Raw genomic sequence first — 22,433 nt, 5'->3', positions numbered from 1 at the left:
TTACTTGATCAAAGATGTAGGTTGTATTATAATGGCTGAGTTTGTTTCTTTTTTCGTGGTATGTTTCAGGCTAACCGTGATGCTGTACTGAGCAGGATACCAGAACACAAAAATGATCGAATCATCAGTTTGCAAAGTGCATCTGTAGTCTACGATTTACTTACTATAGCCTTGGGAAGAAGAGGCCAATATGAAATGCTCTCAGAGGTTTGTCGATAATAGTAAATATTCAACTGTGTCTTCATTGCTTGTTTCTGTTAATTATGTTAATTGTGGTAGCACTTAAGGGCTAAACAAATATAGGACACGGTCATTCTGACTACTGTATAAATACAGTAGGTAGTTTCCACCCCAGAAATTTTACTGTCTAAATTTATACAAGTGACCACTTGAGGTGGTCAAGCACAGAAAACGGGTGAAAGGTGTGGTAAATGTTTAATGATACAGAAATACACATGGTTTTTAGTCAGGGAGGCATGGGTCAGCTTAAAAGGATACACGTTAAATGGAGGCAGCAGGAAGGAACGACAAAAGATAAAAGCTGTTGTGGATATAAAAGATAGTTATAAATACCTAGAAAAAGGATTTATGATATTTTCTTTCAAGAAGACTTTCTTTTATACTTCATAATGTTTGGAGTGCTCCAAAGTCCTCATAGTTTGTAAAATGGCTTTGAAGTTAATAAAACAGAAATGTATTACTTTTTCAGGTCTGTAGGAAAGTATATTCTCTGTCTCAAATGTCTTGTGTTTGATTATGCAACTTGCAAGTGTTTTGTTAGATTGTGGTGGCTTCTTCAGAAAATGTTCAGGTATTGTTAAGTTTTGTACCTGAGAAACAACTACAGCTCTCTGGGCAGAGCAGATCTTTCTGCTGCTCAAAACAGTGTTCACCCAGCAGCAGGATGCTGTTGCAAACCATGATTAATTCTTGGTATCCAGAAGGAATACTTCAGCATGTATGGTAGGAAGGCATATCCAGGGATTGATTTGCTGAGAAATGGTTTCTCTTTACCATAATAGAGGACTTTTATTAAGATAAAAATGAAAAAAATGCCCAGTTCTTCTCTGGTATATGTTGATAGTCACCCTTTAATCTGCATTTCCTGTGCTGTTAAGCTCTGAATTTGGGTATTCTTGCAAGGACTTCGTAGCTGCAAGCTGTGTGTACAAGTCAGTTTTAATCAGTACAATAGAAAGTCTTTCACAAAACTAAGGAGTATGAAAGCCCATACAGGACTGTAACCCTACAACATAATCTAATCAGGAATATTTCCATTTACTTACCACTGCAGACACAGGATTTTTAGGAGGTTACACCAAAGTTGCAAGAGATGATTCTCCATATATTTTAGTCTAGAACTTTTTAAACGATAAACATCAACAAGTATTGTAAAAAAAAAAACAACCCACTTGAAAAGGTAACTCTAATTTCTTTTTTCTTTAAGCAGCTGACAACCTTTCTTTTTTATATACTAGCCTAGCAACTAAGCAGGGGTAGAGTAGCCCTGGGTTCCAATTATGATTCTTTTATTTTGTCTGTGGTGTTGTGGTGGGGTTTTTTTTGTCGTGGATTTTTTGTCTTTTTTAAAATGCTAAACCACCATTATATTAATGGGAACATCACATGTTCCTGAGATTCCTCCACTCTCTCCTTTGGGACACTGTGTAGTATTTATGTCACAACAGATGCAACTTCTTGTTTGCAATTCTTCTTGCCTTTCTTAATTGAGAAGTTTTTTGGCTTCACCAGGAAAGGTAGAGGTATCTCTGTTCTTAGCCATGTATCTTGAAGTGTAGGACATTACTATGGAGGTTAGAAGGGAAGTCTTATAGTCCCCTTACATGGAGAAGAGCATAGAGCTTGCTTCTCTCACTGCTTGTGTGATTGGTTTAGCCCCTGTAGCTGACAGATGAGTATCACTGCCTGTTCCTTTTCCTTCTGTGTTTTGAGCACGGTTGAATGTTCTAACTAATGGAAGATGTTTTAACTCAACTTAGATCTTTGATTTCAGTGCCTTTTAGAAGTTGCTTGTGCTGGTGGTGATCTTGGTTACAGACAAAAGCAGAGCCACCAGTATCTGGAAAGTTAAAGAACTTCCATGTTTGACCAGCTTCTTAGCTGAGGATTTTTAGCTACTGCCTTTGGCTTTGACACGTGAAGTCTACCTAAGAGTTGTTTTAAGGTCTTTTCCTGTTCTTTTTTTTTAATCTGGATCTAGCATCTTTGCAGTTATATTCCATCAGAATCATACATATATACTATTGAAATGTTCTCTTTGAAAAATAGAAAATTATTCTTATATGTTTGAAAAATAATTTTCATTACAGGATAATTAAAATGCATTTATTATATGTCCGTGAAGTATCTATTCTGAACATGAGAAAAATCATCTTATGAAGACCTGGTAAAATAGACAATACTTATTTTAACATACAGATACACTAGATATACAGCTGCAGAAGGAGCTTATCAGGAAATGGTTAGAACATCTGTGATTTGTTCCAGTTCTTGTCATCCACAGCACAGCGGAAAACATAGACTTTAAGCTCTTACAGTTTAGTGAGTGGTTAGAGGGTATCTGCCCTCAAATCCTGTGGCCTGTAGTCTGAGACTTTTACAATTTAAAGTATTACAATAAACACAAATTCAGAAATGTAAAAACATTTTGTTCAGTTATGTAATAGGCATATCATTATTTGCTGGCTTCATTCTCTGTGAGATAACTATGATTGCTCTAGTGAAGCTGTTGTAGCTTCAAGTCAGAAAGCACCATTATTATAACTGTTGAAATGATATTCACCTACCAGTTCCAATATCTTGTTATCATCTTCTGGTTTAGCTATAGCTGATTACTTACAGAAGTAGTTATAAGTGATATAAGAACATTAAAAGATCAAAAATCTGTCTCATCCTTGTTAAACTGTTTGGTGAGGCATGTTCTTAATTGAAAAGCCCTCATGTCTTTATGGAGTTTGTCTACAACGGGCTTTCAATTTCTTATGGCTTCTTCAACTAGATCAAATAACTTTCTACTGTCATAATTATTTCCTAAACAAAAGTACTCTGACTGTCATCAAGTTGTTTTTTAAGCTTTGTAGGATACGCTGTATTGAGCTTATCAATGTCCTGTTAGGAGAGATGTTTTCCAGACCCGAAATTTTCCCAGATACTCGTCTTTCAACTCTCTTCTTCAAGCATAGTCTTTTCAGGAGGAGACCATAGTGCTAAGCAACAAGATTCAGTAATGTGTTCAACATTAGCTGTCCATATAGTGATTTGTGATTGTTTACAAGGCAATATCAACAGTTGCATTTCTGCCTTTCAGGAGAGGAATTGTGCTGAATGTGTTTTCAGTTAGTCAGTTGCCATTATCCTGAACATTATTCTAACTTGCAGTTTTCCAGGGTACTATTGCTTGTTATGTATTTCTCATTGATTTCTTGATGGAGCCTGTTGCTCTTTGAAATTACTTGTTGTTACTTGGTTCAGAAGAACCCAGTTTGAGGTGTTTGTGTTGTTGCATGGGTTACATACATATATGTGCATATATAACCCTTACCCCCGCACATGCTAACTACCAATTTTGTGATCTTATGAAGAGAAAAAGTCATGTAACTTGTCACATTTCATACTGAATGAAGCCAGGTAAATAGAACTTGAAGTTAAGGAAAAAGAATGGTGTCACATCCCGCTCAGATGAGGGAGGCAAATGACTTAGATTCGTAAGTCCTCAAAGGAGTGGACAGTGGTGAGACAAGTCTCAAAGTCAGACATTTATTAACTTCCACAATGTGCTAATTGGATACAAGATAATTGGCAAAGTATATAACGAGTTCTGGTAAGCGATATAGTATGCCTTGTGTTACTGATGATGGTGAGGGAAAAGGGGAAAAAGAAAGGAAGGGAGATAGAGACAATAGAGAAATAGAGATCACCAGTCCAGGTTCCTGTGTTGGTCCTGTCTGAGTTCGTCAGGGATGCATCTGTCTTCTTCACTTCTTCATGTCTTCTTTTTTCTTTCTCTATTTCACTCCTCACCCCCCCCTCAATTTATACACACTTTCCTTGGGTCCGTCCCCTAGGTCGACCCACATACCTATGTATTCTGTGTATGGGGATGATGTAATTAGCATGATCTTCTTAATCTTTATTAACATATTCAGGGTGCCAACTTTAATATGCATTTCGCGGATAATGAAGCAACAGTCATTCACCGGACAGATGGCCCTTGAAACTTTACAGGATGCCCCAGAGCACAACCATCCTGCCTTCACAGGGCTTCCGCCCCCAGCCCATCCTGTGCTATCCAGGCAGCCTTATCAGCTCGAAGCTCCACACTATCCACCCCATGACTATAGTTTCACTATAGTGTTTGAGACATCCCTCAGCTTGGAGGGCCTCCGGTAACCCCCCTCCCTTATCTCTCTCAAGCTGTTTTTTCTCACAGGCCTTTTCTCTCAGGCCCTGTGTTGAAGAGTTACAAATCATCCCTCACAAATGGTAAATAGATCATTAGTACCTTGAAACTCAAGCCTTTTAGGATAATATACAATTGTGTCCTGCATCCTTATAATTACAAAATTATAAAAACCTAAAGTATCAACTTCTCCAACGTCTTTATTTTCTGCCAGTTAGAATTAGCAATTAATTTTTAATAAAGCAAGGCCTAGAAAATGAGATTTTTATAATTGTGAATAAGTACCTCTATATTATTATTGCTCATGCATATGTGTATGAATATGTAAAAATGGGAGAGGAAAGTATGATTAGACAGCCTAAAAAGTTATAAACTTACTTTAAGTTTCTATGCACCGCTTATTTTGTGTGAATCTCTGGGATTATATGGCTGTTGTAGTTCTGGAAGAAGTGCTGAAATTACTTAAATCATATGTAAAACACTGGTATCAGAACAGGTAGAGTGAGTTGTATTTGAAAGTGTATTTGAAAAGATAAGCCTGAACTCATTCTCCTTCATTTAGAGGCACTCAGTTTAGCATCATAGTTGTACTAATCAGTGGAGAGAGAGGGATTTAACAACTTCTGTTTTCTGCCAAGTTCATGGAGGAAGATGGAGGAGCGTGCCTTACCTAGGCATCTCTGCAAAGTATCCAAAGTAATAGGAGAAGACATCATACATAACTTATTTATTTGTTACTTGCTGTGATCTTTTTGCTTCCACTGATGAAAAGAAAGTCCAATAGGAAAATAAATCCTGTGTTGGTTTTCTTAATAGACATTTAATTAATTTACATATAATCTGGTTATGAACTTTTAAGAACAGTATTAGAAAGAATTTGTTTTTAGAAACTTCATTCCTTTATAATCATTTAATAAAAATTCTGTTTAGTAATAGTCTTGATACTGGACATTGTGTAGTAGAAAAAATTCTAGCACATACTACTTTTATGTAGCAAATGATGCACTTACCGTATTTGTTTTGTTTCATCCTCAGTGCTGTTCTTTGCTTCAGGTTCTGTTAAAGGGTGGGAACACGCTACACGCCTGGCTGTGCTTTCTGTAACGTTAAGACTGAGTTTGAATGTGAAAAGTAATTCAAGCTATTAAAGTTTAGCATATACATTGTAGCTATCAGAGCAGAAAAGCTGCTTCACGTAATTGGACTCTGCAGACTAGAAAATGAATTGCTAAATCAGTTTAATCCAAAAAAGTGTTGCGCCTTTTGACTCTCTGGAGCTGGCTTGATTAATAAAAATGAGCATAGCAAAATGAAATAATTCTTATTGACAACAGCAGATATGAAACTTTCAAAATTAGCATATAATGCTAATTCAATATACTTAATCTCAGTATAGTAATAATGAATTTCCTTTTGGCATTCAGTTATTAAGTTGAAAATAGCAGAATATTGAGTGCAAAGTTAAAATTCTTAAAAGTAGAAATAATACTGTCAGGTGAACCTTCACCCCCACACACCCCCATACCCCACTTTTAAATGGTACTGATAAATACTTATGGTGCCATTGCTTGTTAAGTATTTACAATTTAGGAAGAGTGTGTATACAGTTTTCCTTTTCACTTAAGATTTATTTCCTGCCTTTTGCAACTGGTACCTTCAGTAAGCTGATATTTATCATTCCTTCTTTCAGACTAAATAGGACAGTACCAGCAGGCGTATTTAAACAAACATAATAAATGGGAAATCAGTTTTCTGTTCAATTCTTTTTTCAATATAGAATCTGGCAGCTGTTTTCACTTAACTTATTTGAATGATATAATTTTTTTAATTACATGTATTTTAGTTTTGAGACTATAAGAAAATTTTTATACTAGTATATCTCAATAATTGAAGAATGTGCCCTTAAATAACAATTTTCTCCCCAAAATTAGTGTTTAGAAAGAGCCATGAAGTTTGCGTTTGAAGAGTTCCATCTCTGGTATCAATTTGCATTGTCCTTGATGGCAGCAGGAAAAGTAAGTCTTAATTTTTTGATGTAATTCTTCTATTGATGGCTTTTGATAACAGCATTTGGCACTTCCATGGTTTTCATCTGTAGTGTTTTTGAAAATAATTCTAATTCTTAAATTAGCTAAGTACACTGTACTCTTGAATTTATGCCCAGTGCTGTAAAAAGAATGTTGTTATTTCAATAGCTTTTAACTCTGAAAGACTGAAAATTCATGATGATAACTATCTTGCCAACAGGCTTAAGCTAAGCTAACTGGATATAAGTAGTGAATTATACCAGATCATGTTATCCAGTAAAAACTTAGGTACAAAGTGACACTGATTCGTGATACTCTTGCTTTTTTTTTTCTTTGGGAATTTCTGAATGTGTCTTTTTTTTAATATTACTGTCTTTGAGACTGTGTATTCTGTGCAATTAAAATAAGATAGATTTTTTTTTAATTTTATATAACCTAGGAATTTATGTTATCAGATGCAGTCTTCTATTTTCACTTTTTTGCTTTTCCCTGACATGTTATGAAAAATAAATTACATTCATTATGTAATGTAAATAATTCTAATTTTCTGAAAGATCATTCTCAATGGGGCTGATTTGCTTATCTTTAGTATGGGGGAAAGGAATGATTAGTATTTTCTTTAGAAAATATTTTTAGAAGCACATTGGTTCTGAAGAGACTTGATTCTTCTTCCCATTCTCTGTTTACTTTGAGTTGTCTTTTAAACTGTGATTGGATGGAGGCAAATGAATTAAAAAAAGAAAAGCAGTGCCAGTCTGTTACACAGTCTTATATCAGAGCTATTCGTAAGTGCTGTCGTAACTCCCAAAGAACAGTAAAACACTGTTTGGTCTGAAGACTCTGTCCTGTTCCTGTTCTTTCATTTGTATGGATCAAATGTTGTGAGCTTACAGGCCTAGCAAAGTTTTAAATACGCAAAACTGAATCATGTACCATTAGAATTACATTCTGGGCAGATGTTTCACTGGGGACACTTAATAATAGTTCATAGGGATTAAAGAACAACAGCAGTGCCTAAAGTCTTGTGTTTCACTTGCATGAGGAGTTGTGACAAATTGTCAACAAAGTGTTCAGTAGTGTCTCCTTCATGTGGAAAAACAAAGTAAATTATGGAAATAGGAATCTTCTATCTGTGAAACATATTAATGCTTTTAGTAATTTCAATGGAAAATGTTTTTAACAGTCTGCTCGAGCTGTAAAAGTCTTGAAGGAATGTATACGTTTGAAACCAGATGATGCAACTATTCCACTCCTTGCTGCAAAGCTCTGTATGGGATCTCTCCACTGGGTAAGCTTTGCCACTCTTTGTCTTTTCAGCAAGAGCTGTGCTAAAATGCAACAAAATTTGGTTTAGGCATGTAGCAAATACTTTTGCACAGAGACTACATGCACTTGCTCATCTGTAAAAATACAGCACAGATACGTATATGCACATGTACATCCTTGTTTGCATCGCTGATTTAAAATATTTGACAGCAATGCTTATGTTTATCCGGGTAGCATATCTTGATACTGATCTAAGACACAGCTAAAATGTATTAGAAATTGAAACACTGTTAGCATACAGAGATTGAAAATGCAGCTTAAACTTCTGTTTCCTCTGTGCAAGAGGAAAATAACTTTTTTTGGAAGATGAGACAAATTTCTTACATTCAAGAGGCTCTTCTGGTTGATACCATGTTTGCAGGCAGCTGGGGTTTATGAATTCCTAGTAGAGACAGTGTCTTTCTAAAAAGTGTTACTAGAATTGTATTTTACATAACCTTGAAATTGGTGTACCTGTACAAAAAACATTAAGATGATCAAAGATTATCATGTGGCTTTCAAGATACACATGTAATTTTTAGAAAAATTAGTATATTTTAAAAAGGAGGAAAAGAGGAGGGAAAGGTCACAATCAGAAATTGGGAAAATAGTGCAGTAGCAGAAACATGACTTGTTGAGGCTGACAAAAATACAGTCTTAATTAACGTAGATCTTAGTTCTGTAAATTGTTCCCTATGGATTGACTCCATATGGAGTAGCTTACTGTACTTAGCATTTACATTTACTGGAATGGATTCAAATGTTATTTTTTTTTTTCTTTCTAGATTGTTAAATAGTGTGATAGCATGGGTGTGCAGCTAAACCTTGATCTTTTACATGTTGATTTATGATTTTGCATACATTCAGCAGTACTGTATGTAATGCAGAGTTCTGCATGGCTATACTTTTTTTTGCAGGGTTGGAGCTATAGTTCTTATAGTTGATTTTCCTAAAGAAATGGTTCATGGGGCAAGAACTCTATTTAAGAAATGCAAAAATAGTAGATGGCATATATGGACCAAAAATGTCTTTTTTTTTTTTTTTTAAAAAAAAAGGTAAAAAAAAAAAGAAAAAAGGCCAAAAACACAGTAAGTTTAGAATGATCTGTATGTTATGTGCCAGAGTTTCTCTCAACCATAGGAATGAGTGCTTCAGCTTAAAATCTGTGTTCTTTACTCAGTATTTAGCAGGAAAACTAAGTCTAATGAAAAACAAAATACTCCTTAATAGCAATCATGGCTGAGATTTCAACAGAGTCAGTGTGCATAATACACATGCTGTGTGTTCTTCTCATTATAATGTAAGATTTAGCTAGTTTTAGACTTACACGGATGTTTTATAATATTTTCAGTTGGAAGAAGCTGAAAGATTTGCCAAAACAGTTGTTGATCTTGGGGACAAAACATCAGAGTTCAAAGCAAAAGGCTACTTGGCACTGGGATTGACATACAGTCTGCAGGCTACTGATGGTAAGATCAGAATAAACATTGACATTTGGAAATTCCCATATTGCTTAAAAAAAGGATACCTGGCAGAATGCTAGATTTAAAATAAAAGCTTCTGTGTGCAACCTTTTTTTCAGTCAATGTATTAAATCTTCTTCAGTGAGCGTGTGGAATGAAATGTCTTGATCTTGCATATCACTGATTAAATATATCCTTTTTAGCATCTTTGCGAGGGATGCAAGAGGTCTTGCAGAGAAAGGCTCTTCTTGCATTTCAGAGGTGAGTGGGTGTTAATCTTATAATTTCATTCTGTTATATGTAGTGAAAAGCCTCTTTTTAATACATAATAAAAGGACTTGTAAAAGATTGTGTAATGAGGATTTCACCTCTGGGAGTCTCCCTTCATGAGTACAGAATGTATTTCTTTAGCATTTTCTTCATAATTTTCTGTCAGAAGTACCTAAATTGATTTCTAAGGATTTCATTTTATTTCATTTTAAAGATATTTTTGTTGCTCTCTAGTACAAAATATTTGCTCAGAGGAGTATTTGTTCTGATCTAGAAGGGAAAGTCATATGATGCAAGGTTTCAAGTCATGGTTCAATGTGATAGTGTTTCTAGAAGACTTGGTTGCTGATCAGATTGTATAGCAGGCTTTTGCAATTATCTTTGTAGAGGCAGAACAGTAATTGAGGCCCTGCTTGCTGTGGATGAGAGGCAAAATGCTGGTAGTAATAGAGGGGGAAAGAAAAAATTCTTTGTGGAGATTTAATAGCATAGGCAGTGACAACGCAAATGCCCCTTTTTCCAAGTGCCTTACACAAAGGTAGTGCTGTTGGGGATGACAGTAGTTCATTCTCAAGGGTTTGACTCTGGAAATGAAATGACAATAAACAGGTAAATGAGAACATCTCTACCCTAGTTATAGTAGAAACAAATTTTGATGGCAAAGGTGGCAGAAGTGCTGCAGTGTCTAAATATGTCTCTTTATATACCCTTGAAAACCCTGCTTTAGTGAGATAGGCCTAAATGCTTCAGGGAAACTGGTTTGTGCATTAATGTGAATACGAAGTCTTGGATTTTTGCTGGTAATCTTGTATCTGAGGGGATAGGGTTGAAAAAGTGTTTTGCAGGTAACTTTAAAGTGAGGCTGGTATGTATCGGTCCTTCCTCTTTCTGTCTTAACAATTGCTCTGTATGTAAATATGCCTTAACATATCTTTGCTCTTCCTGTTCTTTAATGGTTTTAATAGCTTTTTATGATTTCATCATTGTTTCTCCATGTTGAAACTGCACTTTCTACCTCCTGGTTTATACCTCAGTTCCTCACCTATCCCTCTTATCACTGACTTAATCACCACTGTTTCAAAAATACCGTGCTAACCATTTTTTGCCATTTCTACCCATTCACTGATTTTGAGGGTTCTGATAGTGAATTGCTTTTTTCTGCTGGTTCTTTGAAACAGCAAGGGATGAAATGAACCGTTACCTGAAGATAATCCATTCCAGTTCAGCGCTTGCTGACTCTACCCTCCAGTTTAGTATAACAATTCCCAAAATTGAGTCATTCTCTGCTGTCAATCTGTTTGGAAGATTTCCATTTTCTGAGGGTTGAGGTTGTGCAATGTTTTGACCACCCATAAATATGCGGATGCTTTTATAGGTAGCATACTGCTTATTGTGGTAATATTTTATTAGGTTGCTATAGAAAAAGAATAAGTGGTTTGAGTTAAAAGAGAATAAGCAATACACAGTAGGTTAGGAGAACTATTTTTCAAATGATAATTAGCTTATCGCTGTGAAATTATTCTTTCACACTCTGTATTCATAAATTGTTGTTCGGTTGTGTGTTATGTTGTCTTTCTCCCAGGAAGTCTTCTGTTTCATTCTGTACAGCTGGGCAGTAAGTCTCTTGATACCTTTAATGTTCAGTTTCGAAGACTTCCTAGCAGTGAATAGTGCCAGCTGAAGTCTAAAAACATAATCTGGCATCCCTTCAGTGAACCATTACAGATGTTCTCTAGCTATATAGGTTGAGTGGAACTTCAGTTTTGGAGCTTAGAAGTATTTGTCCTAACTAGCAGAATATAAATTTATACACAGAAAGTTTGGGGAACATGAGGATTAATTGCATCTGCATTCTGTGCATCTTTCTGATGCTTTGTGGTTTTCTTTTTTTTTTTTTTCCAGTTCATAGAACCTGGAAACAATGTTTTGTCTTGTTAAGTGCATGTTCCAGAGTATTGATGTTAAATTATATATTCATCTTTTCTGTTAGCCTTTCTCAGAACAAACTTGTACATAGGTTTTTAATTAAAGTATCTTTTGGAGGTTTTAGTAATGTGCAGGTATATGCTTTGAAAACTCTAGTGAATTGCTGATATGAGTAGCTCAGACTCCACACAGAATCTTGAGTAGAATGGTTTGGCCCTCAAAAAGAACAGACTTTCTGCATCCCAGAAATCTCATAGCTACCTTCTAAGAGAAGGGGAAAAGTATGTTTTGCGAGGTGATTCTTTTTCATATTAAAATGTTTCCCCACTTGTGTTCATAGAGAGGCTCACACCTGATAGATCAGCTGTACTGGAAATACACTTTGATAACATTGTATTGATAACATAGGTATAGGATATTACGAAAATTTGTTACCACAGAGGATATGTTATTCTCAGCATACCAGAGTCATGCTCTCTTCCCACATCTTAAAAATAAATGTTTTCCAGGCGGTGGAAGTTGAAGTTCTCCATTCATCCTCTACACAGTTTATAAAGTGAGCAGCTGTACTGGACTCAGTATTTTGATGTGCCAAAATGTTTTGGTTTGTTTTTTTGTGGGTTTTTTTAATGACTTACCTAGAAGACCAATTCCTAAAGAAATGGAGGTCCTGAAGAAATACAGTTATGTTTTGGACCCTTGCCTATGCCAGTTTTCAAGGCTACCAGTTTGTGATAGTGGCCATTTAAGAAGGTACTTGTTGCTATCTTTGTGCAGTGCTGAAGGGGTGTTTGTTTCCCTTTTTTTTAATTGTGGAAGACTTTCAGTGCTTTTCCTGTCCTTGATGTGAATTATGTTTCACATAACTCACCAAATGGTGGTTGGTAGATGGTAACAGCTTTATTATTTCACTAGCTGAAGCTTGGGTGACTGAACAAGTACTCTCCAAGTTAAAATCTCTTGTTCTCACTTAGTCTTGCTTAATTTGTAAACTTAATTTAAACTTAATTTTAAAAAGAACTGGTCCTGGACCCTGTGAGCTTTTATATTTGTCTCTAATCTCCAATTTAGAGGTAAAGTTAACAAAATATGAAACTGTCACCTAATAAACTACTTTGATAAGTGTTGGGTGTAGCTGCTAAACTAATGGAGCTGTCTCTTTGGACTTGGGAAACAGAAATGCACAAGTCAGAAACAGAAGGTTCCCTTGTTGTAATGGCTTAAAGGTCATTTTTGTTTCTCCCTCCTCATGGAGACGACTCATTAGATGTTCTGAAGATGATTATCACACATCCTATTCCTAAATAAGCCTCCATTAAAAGAATACAAATAGAAATAAAAAAATAGTTTCAGGCTTGCTTCCCAGTATTTACTACACATCATTTTGGGGTACAGCCATAATTTTTTTTTTGTCTTTATGCTCAAGTTTTCTCCCCCAAAAAATCTCTTGTTGTGCAGCAGAAAAATTGTATTACAGGGGAAATTAGTAGTGTGTATTACAAGAACATCTTCTCTAGGGTAAGTGTCTAGGATAAGTGTCAAAATGAATAAGACAAAGTGTGTGCATTTGACCAAAACACTAATAACAAACAAACAAAATTAAAACAACAGAGGTGGGAAAAAGGTATTTATTTGTTCTAATAATTGTGGTTACTTGCAACAGCAGTAGTTACAAATAATTTGAGAGTGACTAATCACAAAACAGTGCTGCTATGGAGCAGCTCAACATTTTTGTGGACAAAAGTTATATTCATTACAAGATCATCAGCATAAACTGCTTCATCTGAACTTCAAACATAGGTTCATGATGAGTTAGAGCTTATCCTGCCTTTTACTATAATGCTATGATAAAGAAGCTGTCCAGCCTAGATTTCTTTTACATTGCTACATAGCAAGCTGCTCTGCTAACTTAATCTCAAAGCAACTCAAAGCCAAGAAGTAACTGGCTTGCTAGGAGGCTTAGTATGCTGGACTGAAAATATGCTTGAACTTTGGGAGCCTGAGGAATAAACAAAACTCTGATCTACTTTGCTGCTACTCTTCCTCTTTGAGTTCTGTGCTTCAGAACCATCCTGGTCAGGGTCTGCACAACTGCTTGGGTGCTTCTCATGCAGATGACATAATTCTCTTTGAAGGCATGTTGTTTTGGGGAACTTTTTGTTTGGGTTTTTTTTTTTCCTTTTTCTGTAAGAAAACTCTGCTTAATGAATTTTTGTTATAACTGTTCTTAGATAATTACATCTAGTGTTTGTTTAAGAGTATATTTTAATTGAAGAATCATTTTGTATTGCTCATTTTTAAGGTTTATACTGAAATTACATAATTGATTTCTATTAAAAATTACTCTTTAATAGCCCAAAGTGCTTCCTTTAAATCAAAGATGATTGAAAAGTATGAGAAGAGTCACTGGAATGAACACCACTTATATCAAAATATGAGCATATGTGTAGTGAAGACATGGAATACAGACACATGAATATATATGTGCTTATGTGTATGTCTAACGTGTATTAACAGGGGGAAAATTCACTGTTTTTTTGTTTTGTTTCTTTGTTTTTAAGGGCTCACAGTTTGTCTCCAACGGATCATCTGGCAGCATTTTACTTGGCACTGCAGCTTGCCATATCCAGACAGGTTAGTTGTGTTTTAAAAGCGCAGCCTCACACTGTCATATGAAGACTAGCATTTGTATCTGTTGATGGATACAGATGAAAATTTCTTCAATAAAAACCTGGTTTCCCTAGTGCATATATGCATATATATGGAAAAATACCCCAAAATATTCTCTCTGAACACCTTCAGTCTTGTACACTTCTCCAGAGTTCTGCCAGAGTATTTCCAGCTCTAGGATCACAAATAAGACATAAGTCATTCAATTTATTTGTTTCAGCATTTATGTTGCTGGATGGAGGGGGGGGCGGGGGGGGAAGTCATTTTTTACCTTATTTTTACCCTATTACATGTAATCTCTGCTCAGACTGTTATCTGGAGAGTGGAACTCTTGAATCTAGTCTTTAATGATCTTGACAGTGCTTAAATCTTGAGAATCCGTTGAGATCCATGCCCTTTCTGAATACTGTAGGAGGTTTGGTTATTGCGAACAAAATTACAAAAATGAACAAAATTTCCAGAAAACTGGAAAATATTTTAAAGCTATAAAAGAGATCAAAGCTCAGTCCAACTTGTACAGCTCTTACGTTTAGGGGATTTAGGATTCTACCATATATCACGTGAATTTAGACAATTGGGAGCTGCTTTGTATATGTCATGGTAAGCCTTTTCCTGTGTCATGTTTATTTTAGGAAGTAGTTTTGAGCACAGTAGTTTAGGTGACTACTTTCATTGCTAATGATTAGCAGAGACATCGGACTATGTCTCATTAGAGTGGAATGGATTGTCACTTTAATAGCACAAAATATTTTCAGTAGCGGGTTCTGTACTTCTGAATTCCAAACTCATGTTGCTTAATTAAATTTTCTGTTCTAAACACTTAGTGTACTTATTTTGAGCAAAAGCACATGCCACTAAGGAGATCAGAGAATTCTACATGAAGAAAAGTTACTGTTGCAGTCTAGCTGTACATTTTAGTTAATGTCTTACAATTAAAATATTTTCAAAATCATATAAAAATAGAACTAATACTAGAAAAAGAATAGTAAGTGAATATTTTAAAGGTCTGAAGGGAACTGTTTTGTTAAAATATGTATCTTATTTTCCAGGGTTAATGTATTATTTAATTTTTACTGTTCACTGTAGCACATCAGGTCCATTTTAAACTTCTGAGCAGTGTCTTACAGGAGTCTGTAGAATTCTACATGGTATCTAGGTGAATATTTTGAAAATTTTATGGACGTGCAACTGAGTAATAGGCAACACTTCTAATAGAGGTGCTTTCTTTTTCTGCCTTTTTTTTTTTTTTTTAATCAGATACCAGAAGCTTTGGGTTATGTTCGTCAGGCTCTCCAACTACAAGGAGATGATGCCAACTCTCTTCATCTCCTTGCACTCTTGCTATCAGCCCAGAAACACTATCATGATGCTTTGAATATCATTGATATGGCCTTGAGTGAATATCCAGAAAATTTTATGTGAGTGAATGTCATGTTTGTTTTCTATGCTTTCTCTCATATTTATTTTTTGTAGATTCTCATTTCATTCATTTCAAGAGGGGATAGATTTGAAGATTGGCCTGGGTTTTTTTCCAACAGTCTTCCTCCCCCCTGCCCATTTAATGCAAGTCTGCTTTTTTGTTAAAGGCTTGTTAAATAGTAATTAACGATTTGGTTTTGGAAGGAAGGCTAGAGCTGGATAGTTGATCTTACTCTGTTTTTTTTTCCTACATACTCTTTGTTTAGATAATTTCTCCCTGTTGCATGCTTTAGAGTATTTTTCTGTCTTCTGTTTTTATGCAATATTCTAAGAAGGATGAACAGGACTTTACTATTAGATAGGATAGATTTATCCCATCCTACGGATAACTCTGTGCATGTTGTATGGAACTTGTTCTGAAAATACATCGTAACAGACAATCTCCTCTTTTGCCTGTATAATAACCAATCATCTGAAGTTATACTGATGGATAACTGAACAGGGAAGAAGCACATTTGGTTGATGTTCTCTTGTTGTTTAAGAAAGAAATAATTCTTTATATTTATTCGTCGTGTTAAGTATATCTTAAAATACATTTGGATTTTATACTTTTGTAAGGTTTTTTTTAAAAAAATTTATTTTCTTATTAACATCTAATGAAATGCTTTACGGCAAGATATCTCAGGGACAGCTTCCATTAACTTCCAGTGTTCCATTCCGATGCTTTACCAACAGTCACTAAGGTTGTAATCCATAGTATTACAAATATTCTAAATGCATATTTAGACAATTTTTTGGAGTATCTCAATCTTAACTTTGCAATGACTGGCCTGTATCATAAATTGTTACTATATCAACACACCAGAAAAATATTATTTCCTTAAGAATTATTAGGTTGAAAATAGAGATTACAGTATTTTTCCTTCCTGTTCCTTGATATTTCATGCCTCCTTTTGGCTGTCTTTATATCCTCATAAATCTGACCAGGACCTCTGTTTATAACACCTCTCCTCAGAACTACTGCACTAGCAGCCAGTTCTGTGCAACTGCTTTTGTGGCCTTTTGCTATTTCTCACTTCGTAGTTTACCCACACATGTATAACTTGTCTCTGTTCTTATTGGAGGCTTGCACACATGCTTCACGATTTCAGAACTATCTAGCAGTTCCTCTCCCAAACCTGTCTGCTTTCCTCAGGTCTGAGGGACCTGTCAGTAAGTCATGGTTTGAGGCAATTGAAATATCAGATACTTAATTTTACACTCTATTACTGTTAAAAACAAGTATGTTCGAAGCACCATGATCTGTCATCTTCTGTCTGTTCTTGTTTCATCTTCTGCCACTTAGTGGCAATGTAAATGACAAAGAAGCTGCTGCTATATCTCTCAGAATAATAATAGTCTAGAGTATTTCTGAAAATGCAGTTCTCCCGATTGTAATAAGAGAACAAAAGATCATTCAGTAAAATGTTTAAAATTACTCTTGTGAGCGTTCAAAAGGTATTTATGGGTTTTTCAAATATGGTTCATGGCCTTTCCACGCTTGTTTATAACTGCACCTTATGGTTAAACACATTGCCCAAGGTGTTTTAAAAAGTACTAATCTTTCTATTAATGTATGTATGTGTATTAATCATAGGGGTCATAATAGTGGTTCTAAATTGCTAGTCCTGTTGTATAATCGGAACATCGTGATGATAGAGTGTACTATGTTACAACCTATTGGTACAAATCAGGGAATTTGAGAGGAATATCTTGGCAGTAGGAATCGCCATCAGATGTGACATCAGTTGCTGAAGAATCTAAGGTGAAACACAGCTATATGTATCTCTAGACAGTCTTTTAGAGTCTTGTTTTTAGTGCTGTCAAGTTACTTCTGGTTCCCAGAGAAGTCAAGGATATGACTGAAATCCTTGTGTGCTGTCTGCAACTGATACTGACAGCCAGACAGACACATCTGGTCAATAATATAAATTTGGATTGATTCCTTCTTGTAACTGGGTTATTTTTGCAAGGATTTATCAGCAAAACTTCAAGTTTACAATCTGTTCTTGTGCACTATATCTGGTGCTCTTGAAATGCTTGACAATGTGTATCTACATATATATAAAAGATAAAACACGAGTGCTTAGTATATCATTGATTCCATTTCCTTATTCTGCAGCTTTGGTAAACAATACAATCTCATGGTACTTCTTAGCAGACTGGGAAGAGATCCTCTTGTGTTCTCCAAGGCTTGCTAATTTTTAGATATATGGAAACATTTGATTATTCGCCTATGGTACTTTATTAGTTTTTGTAAACACTTCAAATATCATAATGTTTTATGTTTTATCTTTCAGTTTTGTCTGCCATCCCAGTAAGCTAAATAGTGCAAGAGTTTTCTTGGTATTCTCTGTATTTGTGTTAGAATCCATTACCTCAGCCTTATGCAAAATGATACTTCGGTATCTCTGTACTTGAAAAATATTAAAGTAAACCGTAGGGCTTGATTTATGTTATTTTTAATGTCTTTTATTGTTATTCACATATCTTTGTATGCTGTAATTGCATTGCTGCACTGAGTGCTGTCCTGCCCTGTTCACAGCCCTATGTTCTTTTTATTTTGCTTTTCTTTGAAAAGAATCTAAATTTTCAGAAGTTTATAATACTACATCTTTGTAAAATGCCAGAGGTTGCAAGGAAGTCATGGAATACTCTCTGAGTCGTGGCTGAGAAGTGGTTACTTTCCAGCACTCTTCTGTTGTAAACAATCAGAATGCTCTCTGTCAGGTTTTAACATTTGAAACTGATGCATTCCTAGAATTCACGTTCAGTATTTGAGGTGTACAGCAAGCATACCTTCATATCTTAAATTAGTGTTAACCTTCCTGCACTATAAAGCTAGAAAGTTGCTGAACAAACATGGCCAATCAGATAATGATTTTGCCCCATGCACCTCTAGGTCAGTACGTAGAAAGAAGTTCCTCAGAGACAAAGAATTCTGTCTCATCCTTATCTAAAGGAGTGGAACGAATGACAAGCATCACATCGTGCTGTTAGCAGCAAAGTGTAGCTTTTTCTTTGAATAGAGAGTTGATTGTTCTTCCTTTGTTCGTTATATTGGCACCATAAATATGCAGTCTGCTCTGAGACCTTAAGGGGTATTGGAAAAACTATTGGGGAAAATCTAAGAAACCTCTAAAAGTTAAATAGGTATGTAGTAATGCTTTCCAGAAATAATCAAAATGCAAGATACTTGCTGAATATCCATAGCACTATCAGTTCAAACTTTTTGTAAACTGAAAATGCTAGGTTGTAACCCCTCTACTTATAAAAAAGTTAGCTGTGTTTTTCAGAGCAACACAATCAATCTACTTTTAAACGCTAGCTTAACCTCTGACGCCTCCTGAAATCTGAGAGTGCTTTGATCCAGGGACAAAAAGATCTCTAGACAGAAGATTACTGAACAGATTCAGATTACTGAAGAGATTATGAGTACCCTGCTTTGGTGAGATGGGTAGGAGTAGGGTGCCAGCACCAAAAAATCTGAATAGTTAGATCTCAGTCAGGTCCTACTGCATTTGAGTTCATGTGAAGTTAAGCTGTTTTTTTCCCCACCTTTCATTAGACAACTTGTCCCTGTAGTAGAAATGTGAAGGTCAGTTCTTCTGCAGCTTGACAGGATTTGGACCCACAGATGATGCAGCCTAGAGTCCTAACCATCGACCTATGTGGGAGGCTGGGTGAGATGATCCATTTCTCCTCTTGAAACAAGCAGGGACATGCTGCCCTGAATACAAAGAGAGTAGGCAGGAAGGAGCCACAATATATCTGAAATTACTAGAGTACTTAACTGTGAGGGAGGCTTGAGGTCTTAGCTGCTTGGGTTTTCCTTGAATTTTATTTATTTTAATCCAGTGATTGCCTACTCTGAATGTATAATCAGTCTCAGAGGTGTGCATTACAGTCTGAAGGTGTATTCAAGGTAATGCAAGGTAATGGTGGTTGTGTTGCATTGGTTCATATTGGGCTTGTGTATCTTCTGCAATATATGTAGTACAGTTACATGTGCGATTACCCGAGAGGCTTTATTTATAAACCCCTTTCCATGACACTTTCCTGTCTTTTTATCTGCTTGTTATAAAGAATCTCTGTCTTCTTGGTCTTTTGAATGATATGAAATATTGAAACAACACTTCTGTCTGCTTCTACTTCATGGTTAGTCAAAAGTAGATTCTCAGTCAAGGGAGACAAGAGTTAGGTTTCTTAATGAAATACTTGTGATACTGTTTCCTTAATCTTAGCTGTTTGGGGTTCCCTCATTATTTCAAGTGTTGCGGCACTTAAAGACAAGTATAATGCCTGAAATTAGTGTAATTAGGCAAAATAAATAATATTAATTGCTAATTTTATGCTGGAAATTGAACTGCAATGGATAGCAGCTGACAAGTTTTTAAAGTAGCAGAAGTAGGGAACAGCAGATGGGTTATTTGAGGAGTGCAAGCATGTTATTTTAATGTTAAGTACACTCAAAAAGGAAAGACATATGGTAACAGGTTTGAAGACAACTGAAGACTAAGTTCACAGTTTAAACATTTACATTTGTTGAAGTGTGATGGAAATTTTTTTTCTTCCAAGAATATTTCACAGAAGCATCAGGCCAGTATGTCACTCCTCTGAAAACTATTAAATTCTTTCCTTCCTGACCCTCAAGGACTCTTTTGAGCTACAGTAGAATTCCCAGAATCGCAGAGCCTTTTAACATCCTTCTCAGTTCATTAACAAACTTGTTTCCTTCTGGGAGTTGTCCGGGTGGGAATAACAGAAGAGCTGGTTGGTACAGGCAGTGTATGATGACACACACACTGATGTTTTGTGGGACAGGGGTGTATTTATCAATTGAAGGGAACAAACTATGCTATTCTGTTTTCCCAAGGTCGGTTGTAGTTGCACTACAGTGTGTGGTGCTGGTTAAACTTGCACTTTTTTTTTTTTCCTTGATAAATAGAGCACTGGGAATTATTTGAGGAAAGGGCAGTAATATGTGATTGAACAAGAAGTAGTGATGTGCTAGGCTTGCCAAAATCATGTCTTTCAGGTTGGTGTATACATTCTTCTTAACGTTTGGCAACGTGCCTTTTCAAATCCATCCAGTCTATCTTGGGAGTTAAATGGATTTGTTCTCAGGAATGATTTTTCTGTAAGTCATGAAAGACAGTATCAGTTGCTTGTGTTTTTTCTTTTCGTGCTGGCTTGGGGTTTTTGGCGGCGGGGGGGAGTGTGGTTTTTTTCCTTTGGTGGTTGTTAATGTGCTTTTACAGAACTGTCCATTACAAAAATACGTTGTTGATAGGTAAATATGACTTTATATAACAAATCAGTCACTGGCCTCAGGGTCTCATCCCTGAATTATATTTGCTAGGCTGTAGATTCTTCTTTGAAACTTGATTGAAAGAATGCCAGTTTGGGTCATGAGCTGGCTGCCGCAGGGTGTTCAAAGCAGGAAAACAAAAAGTTTTCAAGTGTAGCTAATTTGTTCCGGCTTTAGTCGAAAACTATATTCATTATAGTTTACAGATTTACATTTTCTTAAGGACATTGAGTTCATAAGATGGAATACAGTATACATAATCTCCACCATAAGTCACAGGACTGACTGCTGCTTTTCCTTGCAAAGAAGCAATGCTACTACTTTGTGAACCCCTGATCCCCCTGATATGGGGAAAAATATTTCAAAGGGTACAGCAGAGGCCATCCAGTGCACACCAAGGGTCCCTATTCATGGTTTCCACAAAATTGTGTTATTTTGGGGCTTGAGGGCTGGTTTTGTTGCATCTTTTGCTTGCTTGCTATTTGAAGCCTGACTCTCAATCTGAAAAGTCTATTTTTACTTCATCTGTGTTTCTGTATGTATATGGGCTTCCCACTACTGGGGATCTGTGCAACCAAATTTGGAGGAGATTACCCTTATGATTAATATTGGCACTATAGAAATCTGTCACTTTTCCTGAATCACTTGAAACAGGTTTCACATCTTTTGGGTATGTTTGGTGATTGAGAAACAGTTTTAGGAGACTTCTTATTAAGCTAAATGATTTTTCTGGAGTTTTTACAAAAACTAGATTTGGTTGCTTGACCTCCTGTTGTCTGTGTTGGGCATTCAGTGGTTCAGTCAGTTCAATTTCCTGAAGGAACTAGATTGATAGAAGCAGCTGAAAAAAATTCCTAAGTAGACATTGCTGATAGTTGTGTTCAGTAACCTCTTCCCATTAACTGTGTCTTGTTAGCTTGCAAATGCATCTTGGATAATTGAGATGCATTCCTGACTGTTGACACTGAACAAAAATGAGAAGCAGATGTGATTAATTGGGAAAGAGAAATCTGGTTTCAGGATAAGGCAAGAGAAATTGACTGGGTAGCAATGTCACAGAAAATTCAACAGAAATTGCCAGGAAATAAGATTAATTTGTTTGGTCATGCAAAAAGTTATTTCAAGGTACTTACAAATGATGATTTTTCATGTTTTGTAATGAATGATATATATTTATATCTTTCCTGATAATAAAACTTTCCTTGAATACTCAATATGGAGTAGACTGACTGTGCAAGGGTTCACTTTGCAATTGCAGCAGACACCTCTATGAATTTCTTTCTGTACCTTAATTATCATGGTGCTAGAAGTGATGCACCTAAAATCACTGAATGTGTAAATCCTTTATAATACTATATGTATTTCATATTCTATCTAGTTGCATGTTGTCATTCTTCCTGTAGGTTAAATTTTTGCAACTGTGTCATTTTGTGTTTCGATGATCATGCAGATGTTTTGGAGTTGACTAAGGTGAAGGTGTAAGCTTTCTACAGCAAGTGTTAAAGGGACAGCTGTCAAAACTAGATGCTCAAATTAATAGAGTTTGAAGTCAGGAGGATCAGTTTTTAAAACCCCTGACCTTC

General features: G+C 35.8%; 1 protein-coding gene across 9 annotated transcripts in view; it reads left to right on the top strand.

Moving 5' to 3' along the window:
* TTC7B (tetratricopeptide repeat domain 7B) overlaps positions 1–22,433 on the top strand; it is a 146,588-nt gene that overhangs the window by 62,885 nt on the left and 61,270 nt on the right. For all 9 annotated transcript variants that reach the window (XR_012628942.1, XM_074868596.1, XM_074868594.1 and 6 more), the window contains 7 exons: positions 70–207; positions 6,352–6,435; positions 7,631–7,735; positions 9,104–9,221; positions 9,419–9,476; positions 13,973–14,045; positions 15,339–15,499. Coding sequence is in view for 8 of the 9 variants with exons in the window: in XM_074868596.1 (XP_074724697.1) it covers positions 70–207; positions 6,352–6,435; positions 7,631–7,735; positions 9,104–9,221; positions 9,419–9,476; positions 13,973–14,045; positions 15,339–15,499 (737 nt within the window). In the remaining variant the exon portion in view is untranslated. The remainder of the gene's footprint in view (positions 1–69; positions 208–6,351; positions 6,436–7,630; positions 7,736–9,103; positions 9,222–9,418; positions 9,477–13,972; positions 14,046–15,338; positions 15,500–22,433) is intronic.

This window comes from Strix uralensis, chromosome 4 (assembly GCF_047716275.1).
Source record: "Strix uralensis isolate ZFMK-TIS-50842 chromosome 4, bStrUra1, whole genome shotgun sequence".
Taxonomy (NCBI): Eukaryota; Metazoa; Chordata; class Aves; order Strigiformes; family Strigidae; genus Strix; species Strix uralensis.
This window is presented reverse-complemented; position numbering and strand designations above follow the sequence as displayed.